The sequence below is a fragment of the Gouania willdenowi genome, chromosome 14 (assembly GCF_900634775.1).
Source record: "Gouania willdenowi chromosome 14, fGouWil2.1, whole genome shotgun sequence".
In the NCBI taxonomy this organism is placed as follows: Eukaryota; Metazoa; Chordata; class Actinopteri; order Blenniiformes; family Gobiesocidae; genus Gouania; species Gouania willdenowi.
This window is the reverse complement of record NC_041057.1, coordinates 35,675,661-35,691,766: the sequence shown is the minus strand read 5'-3', so window position 1 is coordinate 35,691,766 and position 16,106 is coordinate 35,675,661. Positions and strand designations below refer to the sequence as shown.

Sequence of the window (16,106 nt, the reverse complement as noted above, 5' to 3'; positions counted from 1 at the left end):
AAGAAATTACAGTAAAAATGAAATAAAAACACTTCTATGATCCACCTATAGGACTCCACATCCCATAATGCAATGCACCAACAATGTCACTAAGAGAGTTTACAGTGGAGATCAAAACAGCAATTTTAACCTTAAACATGTTTTTTTCGAGCAAATAATCTTGGAATAATTGATCAGTGAGTCCCACACACTGTCATTATCTGATAATTATTGATCGACTCAGCAGCTTTGAGTAGAAATAGTAAAAACCACCCGTAGTGTGTATTTGTGTGTACTTTGTCCACCATTGAAATTAGCACCAAAAAAACTTCACCCAGTAGTGTGTGTGTGTGTGTGTGTGTGTGTGTGTGGCAGAGTGCATGATGGGGGGTCTCTCCTTTTGCTCTGTAGCCCCCCCACTGTTCACCAGTTCAATCAGGCCTCCATACATTAGAAGTCAGTTGAAGGTGGAGTCCTGCTGTTTATTTCCGGAAAGGCCCCCCATTTCCCCCAGGCTACACACACACACACACACACACACACACACACACACACACACACACACACACACACCTAGGTGGCCCCACAGTATTTTACACATTAAAGTACAAACGAGTCTTGCTGTTTGTGATGAATCAGCCTCAGCTTGTCCTCATCCACACGTATCATGGGTCTGTATCATAGATCTGTATCATAGGTCTGTATCATATGTCTGTATCATATGTCTGTATCATATGTCTGTATCATAGGTCTGTATCATAGGTCTGTATCATAGGTCTGTATCATAGGTCTGTATCATAGGTCTGTATCATAGATCTGTATCATATGTCTGTATCATAGGTCTGTATCATAGGTCTGTATCATAGGTCTGTATCATAGGTCTGTATCATAGGTCTGTATCATAGGTCTGTATCATAGGTCTGTATCATATGTCTGTATCATAGGTCTGTATCATAGGTCTGTATCATAGATCTGTATCATATGTCTGTATCATAGGTCTGTATCATAGGTCTGTATCATAGGTCTGTATCATATGTCTGTATCATAGATCTGTATCATAGATCTGTATCATAGGTCTGTATCATAGGTCTGTATCATAGATCTGTATCATAGGTCTGTATCATAGGTCTGTATCATAGGTCTGTATCATAGGTCTGTATCATAGGTCTGTATCACAGGTCTGTATCATAGATCTGTATCATAGGTCTGTATCACAGGTCTGTATCATAGGTCTGTATCATGGGTCTGTTGTAGATCCATAGCAGACAGTTCCCCCACCCATGGCGAGCCCTTTTAACATTTAATGTCTACAATGACATTCTTCCATTCGTTCCTTTGTTAATGATGTTTTTCACGACATCATATCTTTAATTCTGTTAAATACAGACACAATGTGAAATGTGGATATCTGCATCTAAATTATGACTATTCATAACTTCATTTAAATATATCTATTAGCCACTCCCACCCATTTTAGATATCTTTAATGACATTTGTAGACATCTTTAATGATGTTTGAACTAGTCCAAATGATGTGATAGATATCTTGAACTGGAATTAGGCCTAGTCTGAATGAACTTGTATCTCAAACTAGATTTACAGATAGTCATGGTTTAATTTATTAAGTCAGAGATATATTTAACTCTTACCCTAATCACATGACCAGTTTAAGATGCAGCATCAGTCTCCGTTTAAACTTGTGTTGAAAGTAGGGATGTAACGATAAATCGTAAGGCAGTTAAAAATCCATTCATAGGTATCACGGTTCACATCAATTCTCTGAAAATTGAATTGCAGTACTTTTTTTAAACAGCAAAGGGCGGTATCTATTCATCCTTCTCTTGTCCAGAAGCGTAGGCGGCGGGCGGAATCTGCTACTACTCTCTTTCTGGCCGCCTTCTACTCTTAAACATGTTCATAAATGATTCCTTACCCCTTTAGCACCAAAAGAATATCTGTAATATTACGTGAATATCTGTAAAAGTCACGTTTTTCTATTAGCTCTGTCTGCTAGCATAGCATCTCTTCTTCACTGCTAGGATATCTGCATGTCAACCGACCACTGGTTTACCAGCGCCCTCTGCTGGTTCAAACTAATATCTGACGTAAATCAGTGCAATGACTGTTTTTTTTTTTTTAAAGTTCAATTGTTAAGGCATAAAATACATTTTCAGTTGCACTTTTAAAAAGAAAAAAATAACTTTTATGCAGTTTTGCATCATTTACTATAGAACCAGAATTTAAATTAATAGACTTCTTCTTCATTTGTATTATTCCTTTATTTCATTCAAGACTTATTTTTAGTTAAATTGCATTGTTTTGAATATTTTATCAAGGGATTATTTTGACAATGAAAAATAAAAGGAAAATAATACAGTATTTTTTACTAAAATAAATCATGAGAGAATCATATCGTGAACCCAGTATCGTGAATCAAATCGTATCGGGAGTTGAGTGAATCGTTACATCTCTAGTTGAAAGTGAGGAATCCCAATAAATACCAGTGTTTAAATGATATTGATAGTTTAAGTAGAACAATAATTATGAAAATGAAAAACTTTGCACTTTTACTGATTATTTTTGTCGTGTTCGGTAAAAAAAAAAACAAACAATAAAGACAAACCGTTCTTCCGTCACTCACAAAATGAAAGTGTTTGGAGCAAAAAAAAGTGTCTTTTTCTTACTGTGATGTGTCCATCTGTCCCAGGGACCCTGAACACATCTTGGGGAACGCAATTTTTTAAATGACCGTAACTCCGCTAATATTGGCTTTATCTGAGAAACTCCAGTTTCTAAAAGCTAATGAGTTGCTCTTTACAGCCAGTATCATGTTATTACGGTCATTTTACTAATGACAGAATCTTTAAAGATGGCTCTTCGTTTTGACGAGACACAGCAGAGAGAAGAGAGCGACTAAAGTCAGAGATGGTTATAAATATTGGTGGATTTTATTAAAAACTATGATCATGAAGAACTCCTGGATGATAAAAGGAGGTTCAGAGAGGGATTTAAAAACCAAGGAACCACTGGTAGAACTTAGTGGTTTTTCAACCTTGGGATCAGAAAAGTCTCCTGAAAAGTCTAGTAACTAGTTAAAAAATAAACACATCATACAATAAACATCAAATAACTGTATTAATGTATACTGTATACTATAACCGTACACTTAAACATTCTTTCAAATGAAATACAGAGGTGGTGAACGGACGTTTGTGATATTAAAATGTATCGACCTGTAAAAGGTTGGGACCTCTGATATATGAAGTTAAATAAGTTTAGTTTCTAGTTTTTATGTGTGTACTTACAGTAAATGTTTATGCTTTTTAAACCTTATGGACAATAAGTTATTTATCTACTATATTGTATTTTAGGTAGATTCAAGAAAACATTGAGTACTTTGAGTATGTTGAGGTTCTCCTACGTGTTCTATTTTATGGAAATCAAAATATATCAGATATTGATCAGATATATATAACAGTCAAAACTGAGTTACAGATTATTATTATTATTATGGCTATAGTCTGATGCGGTATGTCAGAAATATGTCTAAAATTCAAAATTCTTGCCAAAAATGTATTTTATTGTTTAAGAGTCAAATAAATCTGAAATATCTGGGTTGAATTTTTCTCGCCCCTCCCTATTTTCAAAATGGCCGCCTCCAGGTTGAATATGCCACGTAATAAACCTTCTAAGTTACATACAACCATAAACTTGGTGTCTAAACCTTTTTTTTAATATAAGTAAAATCATGGTTCATATTAAAATGACTATGGAGTGGCTGCCAGAAAATATGACAATTTACATTGTTTTCAATTAACAAGTGCTGTGATGGATATGTATTTAGATTTTTGTCTACACTCAATAACCTACAGTGATGTTTAGGTTTAATTTATATATATATATATATATATATATATATATATATATATATATAAACAAATCCTACTACTACAACTACTACTACTTCTAATAATAATAATAATAATACTAAATAGCTATTATATAAGTTCCACATGGCTGAAAGTAATCTATTTCTATATTGCGCAATTATTGTACAAAAGACAAGTTTGACATAAAATGTGGTCGAGGGGTGAAAAACCCCAATATTTCTGACTTATTTGAACCACAACTAAGCAACAAAAAAGACATATTACACAGTTACAGATGTCTTATACTGTATTTTTGACAATCATGTTGTTGAAATCTATAATATTAATTCCGGATAGTGAAATGTAGCTATTGAATGTTATAAGACCCCCCCATTCCCCCCCAGGTTTACAGTATCCTGATTGTTTACCATTTTCTATCTTGTTTTTCACCTTCATGGTTAATTCCCCATGCTCCCCGTTAGCTTTGATGCTCCATCTTGGTTTTCCACTGGTGAACCACCGTAGTGGTGGGGGGTGTGGTGGTATGTGGGGGGGGGTTGGGGGCGGGAACCGTTGCTCACTCCACTCACTGGTCGTCCTGTAAATCGCTCTTTTATGGCCCTTATAATGATCCCCCAGTCGGCAATCTCCACTCCGTCGCACTGCAGATAGAAGTTGGAGCTCCTGGCAGTTGGCATGGGGGGGTGCCCAAGGTGGCGGGAGGCTGGAAAGCACACACACACACGGAGAAACACACGCAGCGTTAGCGTTGGGAGAAACGCTTGCCTTTTTCACACATCATCTACCCTAATCCTGACTTCCTGTCTAAAGGTCAGAGGGAGCGCCGGCGGCTGGTGTTTTTACCTCCTCTGAGACGCTGACGTCCAACTGTGCGCAACAGAACGTCGTTAAAAGTAGACATTTCCTCCTCTCATGCAGAACACGGATACCTCTAGAACATTAGCATTTAATGCCTCACATTCTACACCTGACGCTTTGCTGCAGAGCTCCACTAACACCTAGAATATATAGATCTACATATATACCACTATGATGTAGAGCAGAGCTTCACTAACACCTAAAATATATAGATCTATATACCACTATGATGTAGAGCAGAGCTCCACTAACATCTAGAATATACAGATTTATATACCACTATGATGTAGAGCAGAGCTTCACTAACACGTAGAATATATAGATCTATATACAACTATGATGTAGAGCAGAGCTTCACTAACACCTAGAACATATATATCTATATACAACTATGATGTAGAGCAGAGCTCCACTAACATGTAGAATATATAGATCTATATGCCACTATGATGTAGAGCAGAGCTTCACTAACACGTAGAATATATAGATCTATATACCACTATGATGTAGAGCAGAGCTTCACTAACACCTAGAATATATAGATCTATATACCACTATGATGTAGAGCAGAGCTCCACTAACATCTAGAATTTATAGATCTATATGCCACTATGATGTAGAGCAGAGCTCCACTAACACGTAGAATATATAGATCTATATACCACTATGATGTAGAGCAGAGCTCCACTAACATCTAGAATTTATAGATCTATATACCACTATGATGTAGAGCAGAGCTCCACTAACACCTAGAATTTATAGATCTATATACCACTATGATGTAGCGCAGAGCTCCACTAACACCTAGAATATATAGATCTACATATATACCACTATGATGTAGAGCAGAGCTCCACTAACACCTAGAATATATAGATCTACATATATACCACTATGATGTAGAGCAGAGCTCCACTAACACCTAGAATATATAGATCTATATACCACTATGATGTAGAGCAGAGCTTCACTTACACCTAGAACATATATATCTATATACAACTATGATGTAGAGCATAGCTCCACTAACACCTAGAATATATAGATCTATATACCACTATGATGTAGAGCAGAGCTCCACTAACACGTAGAATATATAGATCTATATGCCACTATGATGTAGAGCAGAGCTCCACTAACATCTAGAATTTATAGATCTATATACCACTATGATGTAGAGCATAGCTTCACTAACACCTAGAATATATAGATCTATATACCACTATGATGTAGAGCAGAGCTTTACTTACACGTAGAAAATATCCCACCCTATCCCGTCTAAACAACGTCAAAATTTGGTAGAAAAGTGAAAGTTGAAAAGCCGTGTTTTTCTGGTCGTAGTATTATGAATTTAAGATTAATTTTGTTCAAATTTTTGAATTAATTTATTGATTAAAAGTGTTAAAATACGACATACATTAAATAAAGTGCTATATATTTATCTGTATAGGAATATTAGACATTAGACACCTTTTTTTTTAATACTACTTTATGTAAATACTTGCTGCTGTTTTTTTTTAATTTTTTTATCCTTTTTTATTTTATTTTATTTATCTCTTGCAATACAAGCCAATGCAACAGAATTTCGTTCTTATCTGTACTGTAAAGTTCATAAAAAAGTCTAAGTCTAAAATGTAATTCCTAATTGTGGGAACGTTTGTAGTCAACTTGTACCAGGATCTGATTCGTATTTTTGTTTTAAGTTTATGGGCTGGTTTGTTTCAAGTTCTTAAAATACATTTTATTCTTATTTTTTTTGGCTAATTTGGTCCAAATATTCCAAATAAAAGGGTTAAAATTGTTCGGCTACTGATCCCCACAAATGATAAGTCCTTTTTACAATGACTATTTTTGGACCAAGTTGGACGATTCAAAAGCAACTTCATTTCTAGGACTATATTTTGGCAAAAAATTGATTTCGTTGGACGATCCAATGACGACTTCATTTCAACGACTGTATTGGGGCTAAATATGGACCAATTTTGACGGTCAAACCCCCCCAATTTCAATGACTAAATAATATTGTTGCTAAATCAAGGCTAAGACGAACCAGCCAGATTTTTCCTAAAATAGGACGTTTTAATGACGTTGGCTGTTTGATGGAATAGATCTATACCACTCTCATATAGAGCAAGTGTTCTAACAATAATAATTATAATAATAATAATAATAATAATAATAATAATAATAATAATAATAATAATAACAATAACAATAATAATAATAATAATAATAATAATAATAATACATTTTATTTAAAAGCGCTTTTCGAGACACTCAAATTGTTTATTTATTTGATAAAGATGATGATGATGATGATGATGATGATGATGATGATGATGATGATGATGATGATGATGATGATGATGATTAGATCATTGTTACTATGTTTGTACTCAAACACACATGTGGATGCCAAAGTTTCCTCGCAGAATGCTGGCTAAGCTAATGCTAAGCTAGCCCTTTGCTGCGCACTCACTAAGGGTGTAAGAAAAAATTGATTGAGCGATATATTGCAATATTTTACAGTACATTTATTGTATCATGTAAATCATGTTTTTAGCTAAAAATCTTAGCACGTAAACTCCCAGTCACTAGGTGTCAGTGAACGCACCTTCGGACGTCGTTAAAATAAGTCGCTCCTCAATTAATTTTAGCTTTATTTTTGTAAAACATACTGGACACTTTGATAGATGTATGTGTTGACTTTTTATTATAGAATTTAAGAACTTAATAGAATCTGTTGTAGAAGCAAAAGTTAAACTTTTTAGAAAAATGTAATTTGACAGTTTAATAAACATTCCACTTGTGTTTAATATTTGTGCTTGATTTACAGTTAGTTACTATTTACTGGTTCTCACAAGTTTAAAAAAATGAAATACATTGTAAGGTGACATTTTTGATTATTGATATTGTGATATACTGTATTGCAATTTGTTTAGTATCGAGATATATTGTATCGTGACATATCGTGAATGGTATTGTCAGATTGATGTAAATGCATATTTCTAACATCTCTCTTTGTAGATTAATTGTAGATCTTCCTGATCAGGGACCTCTGTAGCCCTCACTCATCATGTCCATCTGTCAGTCAAAGACTTTCAATCTTTTCATTTCCACATCATTAACAGGTGTAATAACTCACACTAATAAAGTCTTTGACACAAACACACATACAGCCTTTTATAATCTGTTATTAAAGGTTTCTCTTTATCATCCTATAGGGGCGTGTCCTCCTCTGTAGCTCCTCCCACAGCTATTTATTATATTTTACAGTAGGTGAGACATGTGATCATGTTTGTGTGTGATTTTACATCCTCTGGTGAAAAAAAAAGTTAAAAACATTGTCAAATTCTACTGTCTATCTATTATAGAGTAGTGACAGATTTTATTATTATCTAGAAAAAAAAGGATGAAACATAAACACTTCCCCTGCGTTTTTTTTAATCATTAATTAAGACTGAATGTGGGGGATGATCATTGGCCGGGGGGGCTTTCTTCATTCCTGTTTGTTATCTTCTCTTCTTCCTCCATCAGCAGAATATTAATAATAATAATAATAATAATAATAATAGTAACACGACAGAGCCGGAAGCTCCTGCTCTACGTTCTACGCTCTACTCTGTGTACGTCTACGACTCTCTCCTGTTTAGTATTCACGCCTCGTCTGGTGGAGGAGCCACATTAAATTGGGATCAGGCAGATTAGAGTCTAATATAGACGACTATTACAGGCTGCAAATGAGAGCCATGGGACACACACACACACACACACACACACACACACACACACACACACACACACACACACACACACACACACACACACACACACACACACACACACACACACACACACACACACACACACACACACACACACACACACACACACACACACACACACACTATTATCATGATAAAGCCTCCTGCGGGATGTGTAAAAACCTTGTCGGTTCAGGAAAAGCTACAGACCACATGTCATGTTTTCTTTGATTTCCTTGTTTGAAAAACGTGTTTAACTTTTGTTCTGCACTAGATTCCTAATGTGAATATATAGAAGAGATGCTTTATTTAAATAAATGACATTATTCAGTTTCAGTTTCAGCTTCAGTTTGTTTCAGTCTAACAAAAATATCTTCAAACATAAATCACAATTTAAAAATATGCAAGACTGAAACAGGCAGAAGCAAATATGTTTACAGTGGTGCAAAAAAGTATTTATTCAGCCACCAATTGTACAAGTTCTCTCACTTAAAAAGACGAGAGGCCTGTAATTTTCATCATAGATAAACCTTAACTATGAGAGACAAAATGAGAAAAATAAATCACATTGTAGGATTTTTAATGAATTCATTTGCAAATAATGGTGGAAAATATGTATTTGGTCAATAACAAAAGTTTTCACATATGTTGACCCATTATTGTCACTATTAACCTCTTTTCATCATATTTCATGATTATTTTGCCAATTTAACCACATTCACCATTTGTCATGCCCATTATTTTCCTGTTTAAACTAATTGTTCGAATATTGACACTTTGAACCCTTTTTACCACTTTTACTGTCCATTTTTGCCATCTCTAATTTGCAAAATTAACCAATTTTAAAAATCCCATTTCACCACCTTTTCCACACCTGATGAGTGACCGTTGTATTACAGTATGTTAGTAGTATTTTACATGAAATACATCCAGCTGTGCTCTCTGCTGCTGTTTCCATAGTGAGTTGTTGTCCATTGAAACACAGATATGTTTATTAACTTCATTTATAGTTAAAAGGACAGCGTTTTATTAGTAATTCATATGACACAAGGGGAGCAAAAATATGGGAGGAGGAAATGCAAATAAATTAATACTGGGGACGCAATGCGATTCATCAAACCTGGAACTGTTTGCGGAGATTGTTTTATGCACCGAAAATAGTACGACTCAGAAGCAGGTGCAAAAACACACACAGAGATCAGCTGCAGTAAATGTTGACACAAAACACAGCAAAGACGGAAAAAAAATGCCCCAGTTAACATTTCTAGTATGAGAAAATAGTCTAAATAAAACAATAGTCAATATTGGTAAATGGTAAATGGACATGATTTATATAGAGCTTTATCACCACTGAAACAGTCCCAAAGCGCTTTACATATCAGCTCATTCACCCATTCACTCTCACATTCACACACCAGTGGGACAGGACTGCCATGCAAGGCACTAGTCGACCACTGGGAGGAACTTAGGGTTCAGTGTCTTGCCCAAGGACACTTCAACTCATAGTCAGGTACTGGGATCGAACCCCCAACTTCTCGATCAGAAGACGACCCTCCACCACCTGAGCCACGGTCGCCCAATATTAACAGAGTAAAGTGTGTGTGAGGGAGAGAAAAAGCTGCACACTCGCGGCGGTGTGTGTGGAGTCAGGTGTGGTGAAGAGGTTGCGTTGATGAAAGGAGCATAAGACCAGAATCAGCTGATCAGATGCTTAATTTATTCAGTGATGGAACAATGTTAACATATGAGAGTGTTGCGACACAGCGCTGCTCAGACCTGCTGGATGATGGTCAGTAGATCATCTTCAATTGGTGCTGATTGACTGATTGACTGACTGTGTTGTTGTATTAACTCAGATCAATGGGACGGTTTCTGTCCAAATCTGCCTGTTTTTCATGAACTGATCAGAGCAAAGTTACAGGACCTGACAAAACAGACACATTCAATTAGGGGAAAAATATAATTAGGTTTTAAAGTTGTTTAAAACTAAAAAATAAAACATTTTTATTTGTTTATGTAGTTTTCTACATTATTAAATGTTTGTGCAGCAGACATAGAAGTCCATCTGTCTCCAATTTAACTTCCTCAAATGTCAGTGTGTGTTTCCGTGCACTCACGTCTCCACATTGAACGTACAAAATGCTCATTTAGACAAGGCGGTCTGCACCAGTTCTGCACGTGCACTAATTATTGCTGCAATCTTAGTGAATTCCTCGCAGCAGGTGAAGAAACTGCGTCTCCATAGAATTTAGGGACAAACCTGGTTTTATTTCAGATCTTAGAGTGTGTAGGTCCTGAGCCCATTCTTCATTCTGCTCTACTTATTTTTTGACTAAAAATCATAGAAAACGTGATGAAAAAAACAACAAATAGAAAACACTTTAAATTCCACACAACGGTAACGACAAAAAGACGTAAATTCTGTGCAATAAAGAGTTGTGTTTTTTTCATTTGTTTTCAGATAAATTATATTCAAAGTTTTCCCCAAACCACACAGAAAGATTATCTTTGAAAGATTAATAAAAGAAACGTGCTACATATTAAATTACTTGTCTAGCATAATTTGATTTCTAATAATTACTATTACATGTTTGCTAATGTATTCATTCCATATTTTATTGTTGATAAATGAATTTCTGTTCATGCAACATTCATTGTTTTGCGAAATATTGTTTCTGAGCAAAAGTGCATTAAAATGTACTTTTTCAACCACTTCAGATTTTTTTTATTCACGCAAAGGCAGATGTGTTTTTATGGTTTTACTGAGAATTATTATCCCTCTGTGTTAGTACATATATAGCCATATATGTACATGAAACAACAAAGGCAGTTCACGTCGCCCGGATTGGTGCTACCGGGGCCCCACCTTGGAGCCAGGCCCGGGGTTGGGGCTCGAGTGCGAGCGCCTGGTGGCCGGGGCTTTGCCCACGGGCCCCCGGCCGGGCAGAGCCCGAAATGACGACGTGGGCCCGCCCTCCCGTAGGCCCACCACCTGCAGGAGGGATCATATGAGGCCGGTGCAGTGTGGATCGGGCAGTCGTCCAGGGCGGGGGCCTTGGCGATCTGATCCCCGGCTACAGAAGCTAGCGTTAAGGACGTGGAATGTCACCTTTCTGGCGGGGAAGGAGCCTGAGCTTGTGTGCGAGGTGGAGAAGTTCGGACTACATATAGTCGGTCTCACCTCGACACAAAACAAGGGCTCTGGAACCAGCCTTCTCGAAAGGGGTTGGACTCTCTTCTACTCTGGAGTCGCCAATGGTGAGAGGCGCCGGGCCGGGGTGGCTATACTTCTTGCCCCCCGACTTAGTGCTTGTACGTTGGAGTTTACCCCGGTAGACGAGGAGGTGGCCTCCCTCCGCCTTCGGGTGGGGGGACGGATCATGACTGTTGTTTGTGCCTATGGGCCAATAAGCAGCTCGGAGCATCCACCCTTCTTGGATTCCTTAGAGGGAGTACTGGAGAGTGCTCCTTCTGTGGATTCCCTCGTTCTGCTGGGGGACTTCAACGCTCACGTTGGCAGCGACAGTGAGACCTGGAGAGGCGTGATTGAGAGGAACGGCCCCCCTGATCGGAACCCGAGCGGTGTTTTGTTGTTGGACTTCTGTGCTCGTCACAGATTGTCCATAACAAACACCATGTTCAAGCATAAGGGTGTCCATATGTGCACTTGGCACCAGGACACCCTAGGCCGCAGTTCGATGATCGACTTCGTAGTCGTGTCATCGGACTTGCGGCCGCATGTCTTGGACACTCGGGTAAAGAGAGGGGCGGAGCTGTCAACTGATCACCACCTGGTGGTGAGTTGGCTCCGATGGCGGGGGAGGATGCCGGTTAGACCTGGCAGACCCAAACGTATAGTGAGGGTCTGCTGGGAACGCCTGGCAGAGTCTCCCGTCAGAAGGAGCTTCAACTCCCACCTCCGGGAAAACTTCAACCATGTCTCGGAAGAGGCGGGGGACATCGAGTCCGAGTGGGCCATGTTCCGTGCCTCTGTTGCTGAGGCGGCTGATCGGTGCTGTGGCCTCAAGGTAGTCGGTGCCTGTCGTGGTGGTAATACCCGAACCCGTTGGTGGACACCGGGGGTGAGGGATGCCGTCAAGCTGAAGAAGGAGTCCTACCGGGCCTTTTTGGCCTGTGAGACTCCGGAGGCAGCAGACAGGTACCGACGGGCCAAGCGGAGTGCAGCCACGGCGGTCGCCGAGGCAAAAGCCTGGACATGGGAGGAGTTCAGTGAGGCCATGGAGAACGACTTCCGGACAGCTTCAAAGAGATTCTGGACCACCATCCGGCGTCTCAGGAGGGGGAAGCAGTGCACCGTCAACACTATGTATGGTGCGGATGGTGCGCTGCTGACCTCGACTCGAGACGTTGTGGATTGGTGGGGGGAATACTTCGAAGACCTCCTCAATCCCACCGGCATGCCTTCCAATCAGGAAGCAGGGCCCAGGGACCCGAGAGTGGGCTCTCCTATCTCTGGGGCTGAGGTTGCCGAGGTGGTTAAAAAGCTCCTCGGTGGCAGGGCTCCGGGGGTGGATGAGATCCGCCCGGAGTTCCTCAAGGCCCTGGATGTTGTGGGGCTGTCATGGCTGACACGACTCTGCAACATCGCGTGGACATCGGGGGCAGTGCCTCTGGATTGGCAGACCGGGGTGGTGGTCCCCCTTTTTAAGAAGGGGGACCGGAGGGTGTGTTCCAATTATAGAGGGATCACACTCCTCAGCCTCCGCGGTATGGTCTATTCAGGGGTACTGGAGAGGAGGGTCCGCCGGATAGTTGAACCTCGGATTCAGGAGGAGCAATGTGGTTTTCGTCCTGGCCGTGGAACTGTGGACCAGCTCTACACCCTCAGCAGAGGGGCCTTGAGGGGTCATGGGAATTTGCACAACCAGTCCACATGTGTTTTGTGGACCTGGAAAAGGCATTTGACCGTGTCCCTCGGGAATTCCTGTGGGGGGTCCTCCGGGAGTATGGGGTATCGAACCTCCTGATAGGAGCTGTTCGTTCCCTGTATGACCGGAGTCAGAGTCTGGTCCGCATTGCCGGCAGTAAGTCGAAATCGTTTCCGGTGAGGGTTGGACTCCGCCAGGGCTGCCCTTTGTCACCGATTCTGTTCATAACTTTTATGGACAGAATTTCTAGGCGCAGTCAGGGCGTTGAGGGGGTCCGGTTCAGATGTGTAGATGATGTGGTCATTTTGGCTCCAACATACCGTGACCTTCAACTCTCACTGGATCGGTTCGCAGCCAAGTGTGAAGCGGCCGGAATGAGAATCAGCACCTCCAAATCCGAGTCCATGGTTCTCGACCGGAAAAAGGTGGAGTGCCTTCTCCGGGTTGGAGATGAGGTTCTACCCCAGGTGGAGGAGTTCAAGTACCTCGGGTCTTGTTCACGAGTGAGGGAAGGATGGAGCGAGAGATCGACAGGCGGATTGGTGCGGCTTCTGCAGTGATGCGGAGTCTACACCAGTCCGTCATTGTAAAAAGGGAGCTGAGCCAAAAAGCGAAGCTCTCGATTTACAGGTCGGTCTACGTTCCAACCCTCACCTATGGTCATGAACTTTGGGTCATGACCGAACGAACAAGATCACTGGTACAAGCGACCGAAATGAGTTTCCTCCGTAGGGTGGCTGGGCTCTCCCTTAGAGATAGGGTGAGAAGCTCAGTCATTCGGGAGGGGCTCAAAGTAGAGTCCTCCGCATCGAGAAGAGCCAGATGAGGTGGCTCGGGCACCTAATTAGGATGCCCCCTGAACGCCTCACTAGGGTGAACGCCTCCCTAGTGAGGCGTTCAGGGCACGTCCCTCCGGAAGGAGGCCCCGGGGAAGACGCAGGACATGCTGGAGAGACTATGTCTCTCGGCTGGCCTGGGAACGTCTCGGGGTCCCCCCGGAAGAGCTGGAGGAAGTGGCCAGGGAGAGGGAAGTCTGGGCCTCCCTACTGAGGATGCTGCCCCCGCGACCCGGAAACGGCTAAGCGGGAGAAGATGGATGGATGGATGTGTTAGTTTTGAGCTGCTCTTTTTGTCTGATCTTATGTTTAGCCTTTGTTTACAGTGTTTATTTACTTCATTGCACTTGAAAAGTTTTTTAATAAAAGTTTATGTTTTTCTCAGTTAATGAAAGAGGAACCAAAGACAAACATGCTTTTTCTGCACAGTCAGCATGTTCTGCTCACACATATATCAGTAGATCTTATCACAGACTGAGTTTATATAATATATTCTTCTCCTGCTCTTCTCAGACATCCACTCTTCCCACTGCTGGCGTTGCTGTTTGAGAAATGTGAGCAGGCGACTCAGGGCTCTGAATGCATCACGTCGGCCAGCTTCGACGTGGACATTGAAAACTTTGTTCATCAGCAGGAGCGAGAACACAAACCCTTTTTTAGCGAAGACCCCGAGCTTGACAATTTGGTAAGAAAACGACTCCTCGATTCTCATCTCAGTGATTAAAAAATGAGGTTTACAACCAAAGCATGTCAATAAAAGAGAACAAAGGTTGGTTTACTGGTCAAATGGTTCAATTATTATCATTATGAGGGGTACAGTGACACCAATAATCAGCTATTTATATTAATGCTTCAAAGAATAAATCAATGAAAAATATAAAAATATTTATTTTGTTCTGACATTCTAACAAATACTAAATAAAAATAAGTTTAACTTGTCTCCACTAATCTAGTGGTTCTCAACCCACGACCCCCAAAATAACGATGTCATTTAAAAAGTAGGAACAATTAGTTTAAACTGGCAAATAATGGGCGTGACAAATGGTGAATGTGGGTCAATTTGCAAAATTAAGCATGAAATATGGTGAAAAGAGGCAAAGGTCCAGGGTACTGGGTTACGTAAATCACAAATGTAAGGGTATATGTAAGATATATTATGAATATTAATGTGCATTGATACAACTAAATATATTACCAAAACCAACTACAAGCAAATCACACATAAATGATGTAAATCATGCAGATATGTTCCAGTACCAGACAGAATTCTACAGAGGACTACTAACAGACCACGCCCCCATTCTACTACATACCTGTCAAGTATCCTGTTTTGGCCAGAAAACTCCCGTATTTTACTCCTCTTTCCCACCATCTTACCGTATTAGTATTTTCCTGTAAATATCCTGTATTTTAATGTAATAATAATTAAAATATGTCTTACTAAACTGAACTCCGTCACTAGCCTCGCGAGAACTTCCACCTGAAATGGCCTGAGTGGAAGTTCTCACGAGATTAGATTAGATTAGATTAGATTAGTGCTGACATCAGCAACAAACCCAGAAACAACTCAGAACAGAGATGATGAATGAAGACGTTCTGGTGATAAAAACAAAGATGTAGTGGGCGCTAGAAAAATTTCCCATAATTTCAAATCTAAAAATTGACAGGTATGTACTGCTATACTATACGTTGGTAAATTTTCAACTGGAAAGAGGTAAATTGATAATGATGCTCAATTCTTTATCATCATTGTCATGGATACAAGATTTCAACGTGTGAGAAAATACATCATGATAAGAAAAGTGCTACATAATAGAAAAGCCACAATTACACTAATATAATGCACCAAAAGTCACCATATAGCAGCATTTTTGACAAATTTTCAGGATA

At 39.9% G+C, this 16,106-nt stretch overlaps 1 protein-coding gene across 1 annotated transcript in view; it reads left to right on the top strand.

Moving 5' to 3' along the window:
• Positions 1-16,106, top strand: part of LOC114475310 (homeobox protein PKNOX2-like) — a 126,634-nt gene that overhangs the window by 96,399 nt on the left and 14,129 nt on the right. Inside the window, 1 exon segment of the mRNA XM_028466001.1 lies at positions 14,730-14,901. Coding sequence (XP_028321802.1) covers positions 14,730-14,901 — 172 coding nt within the window.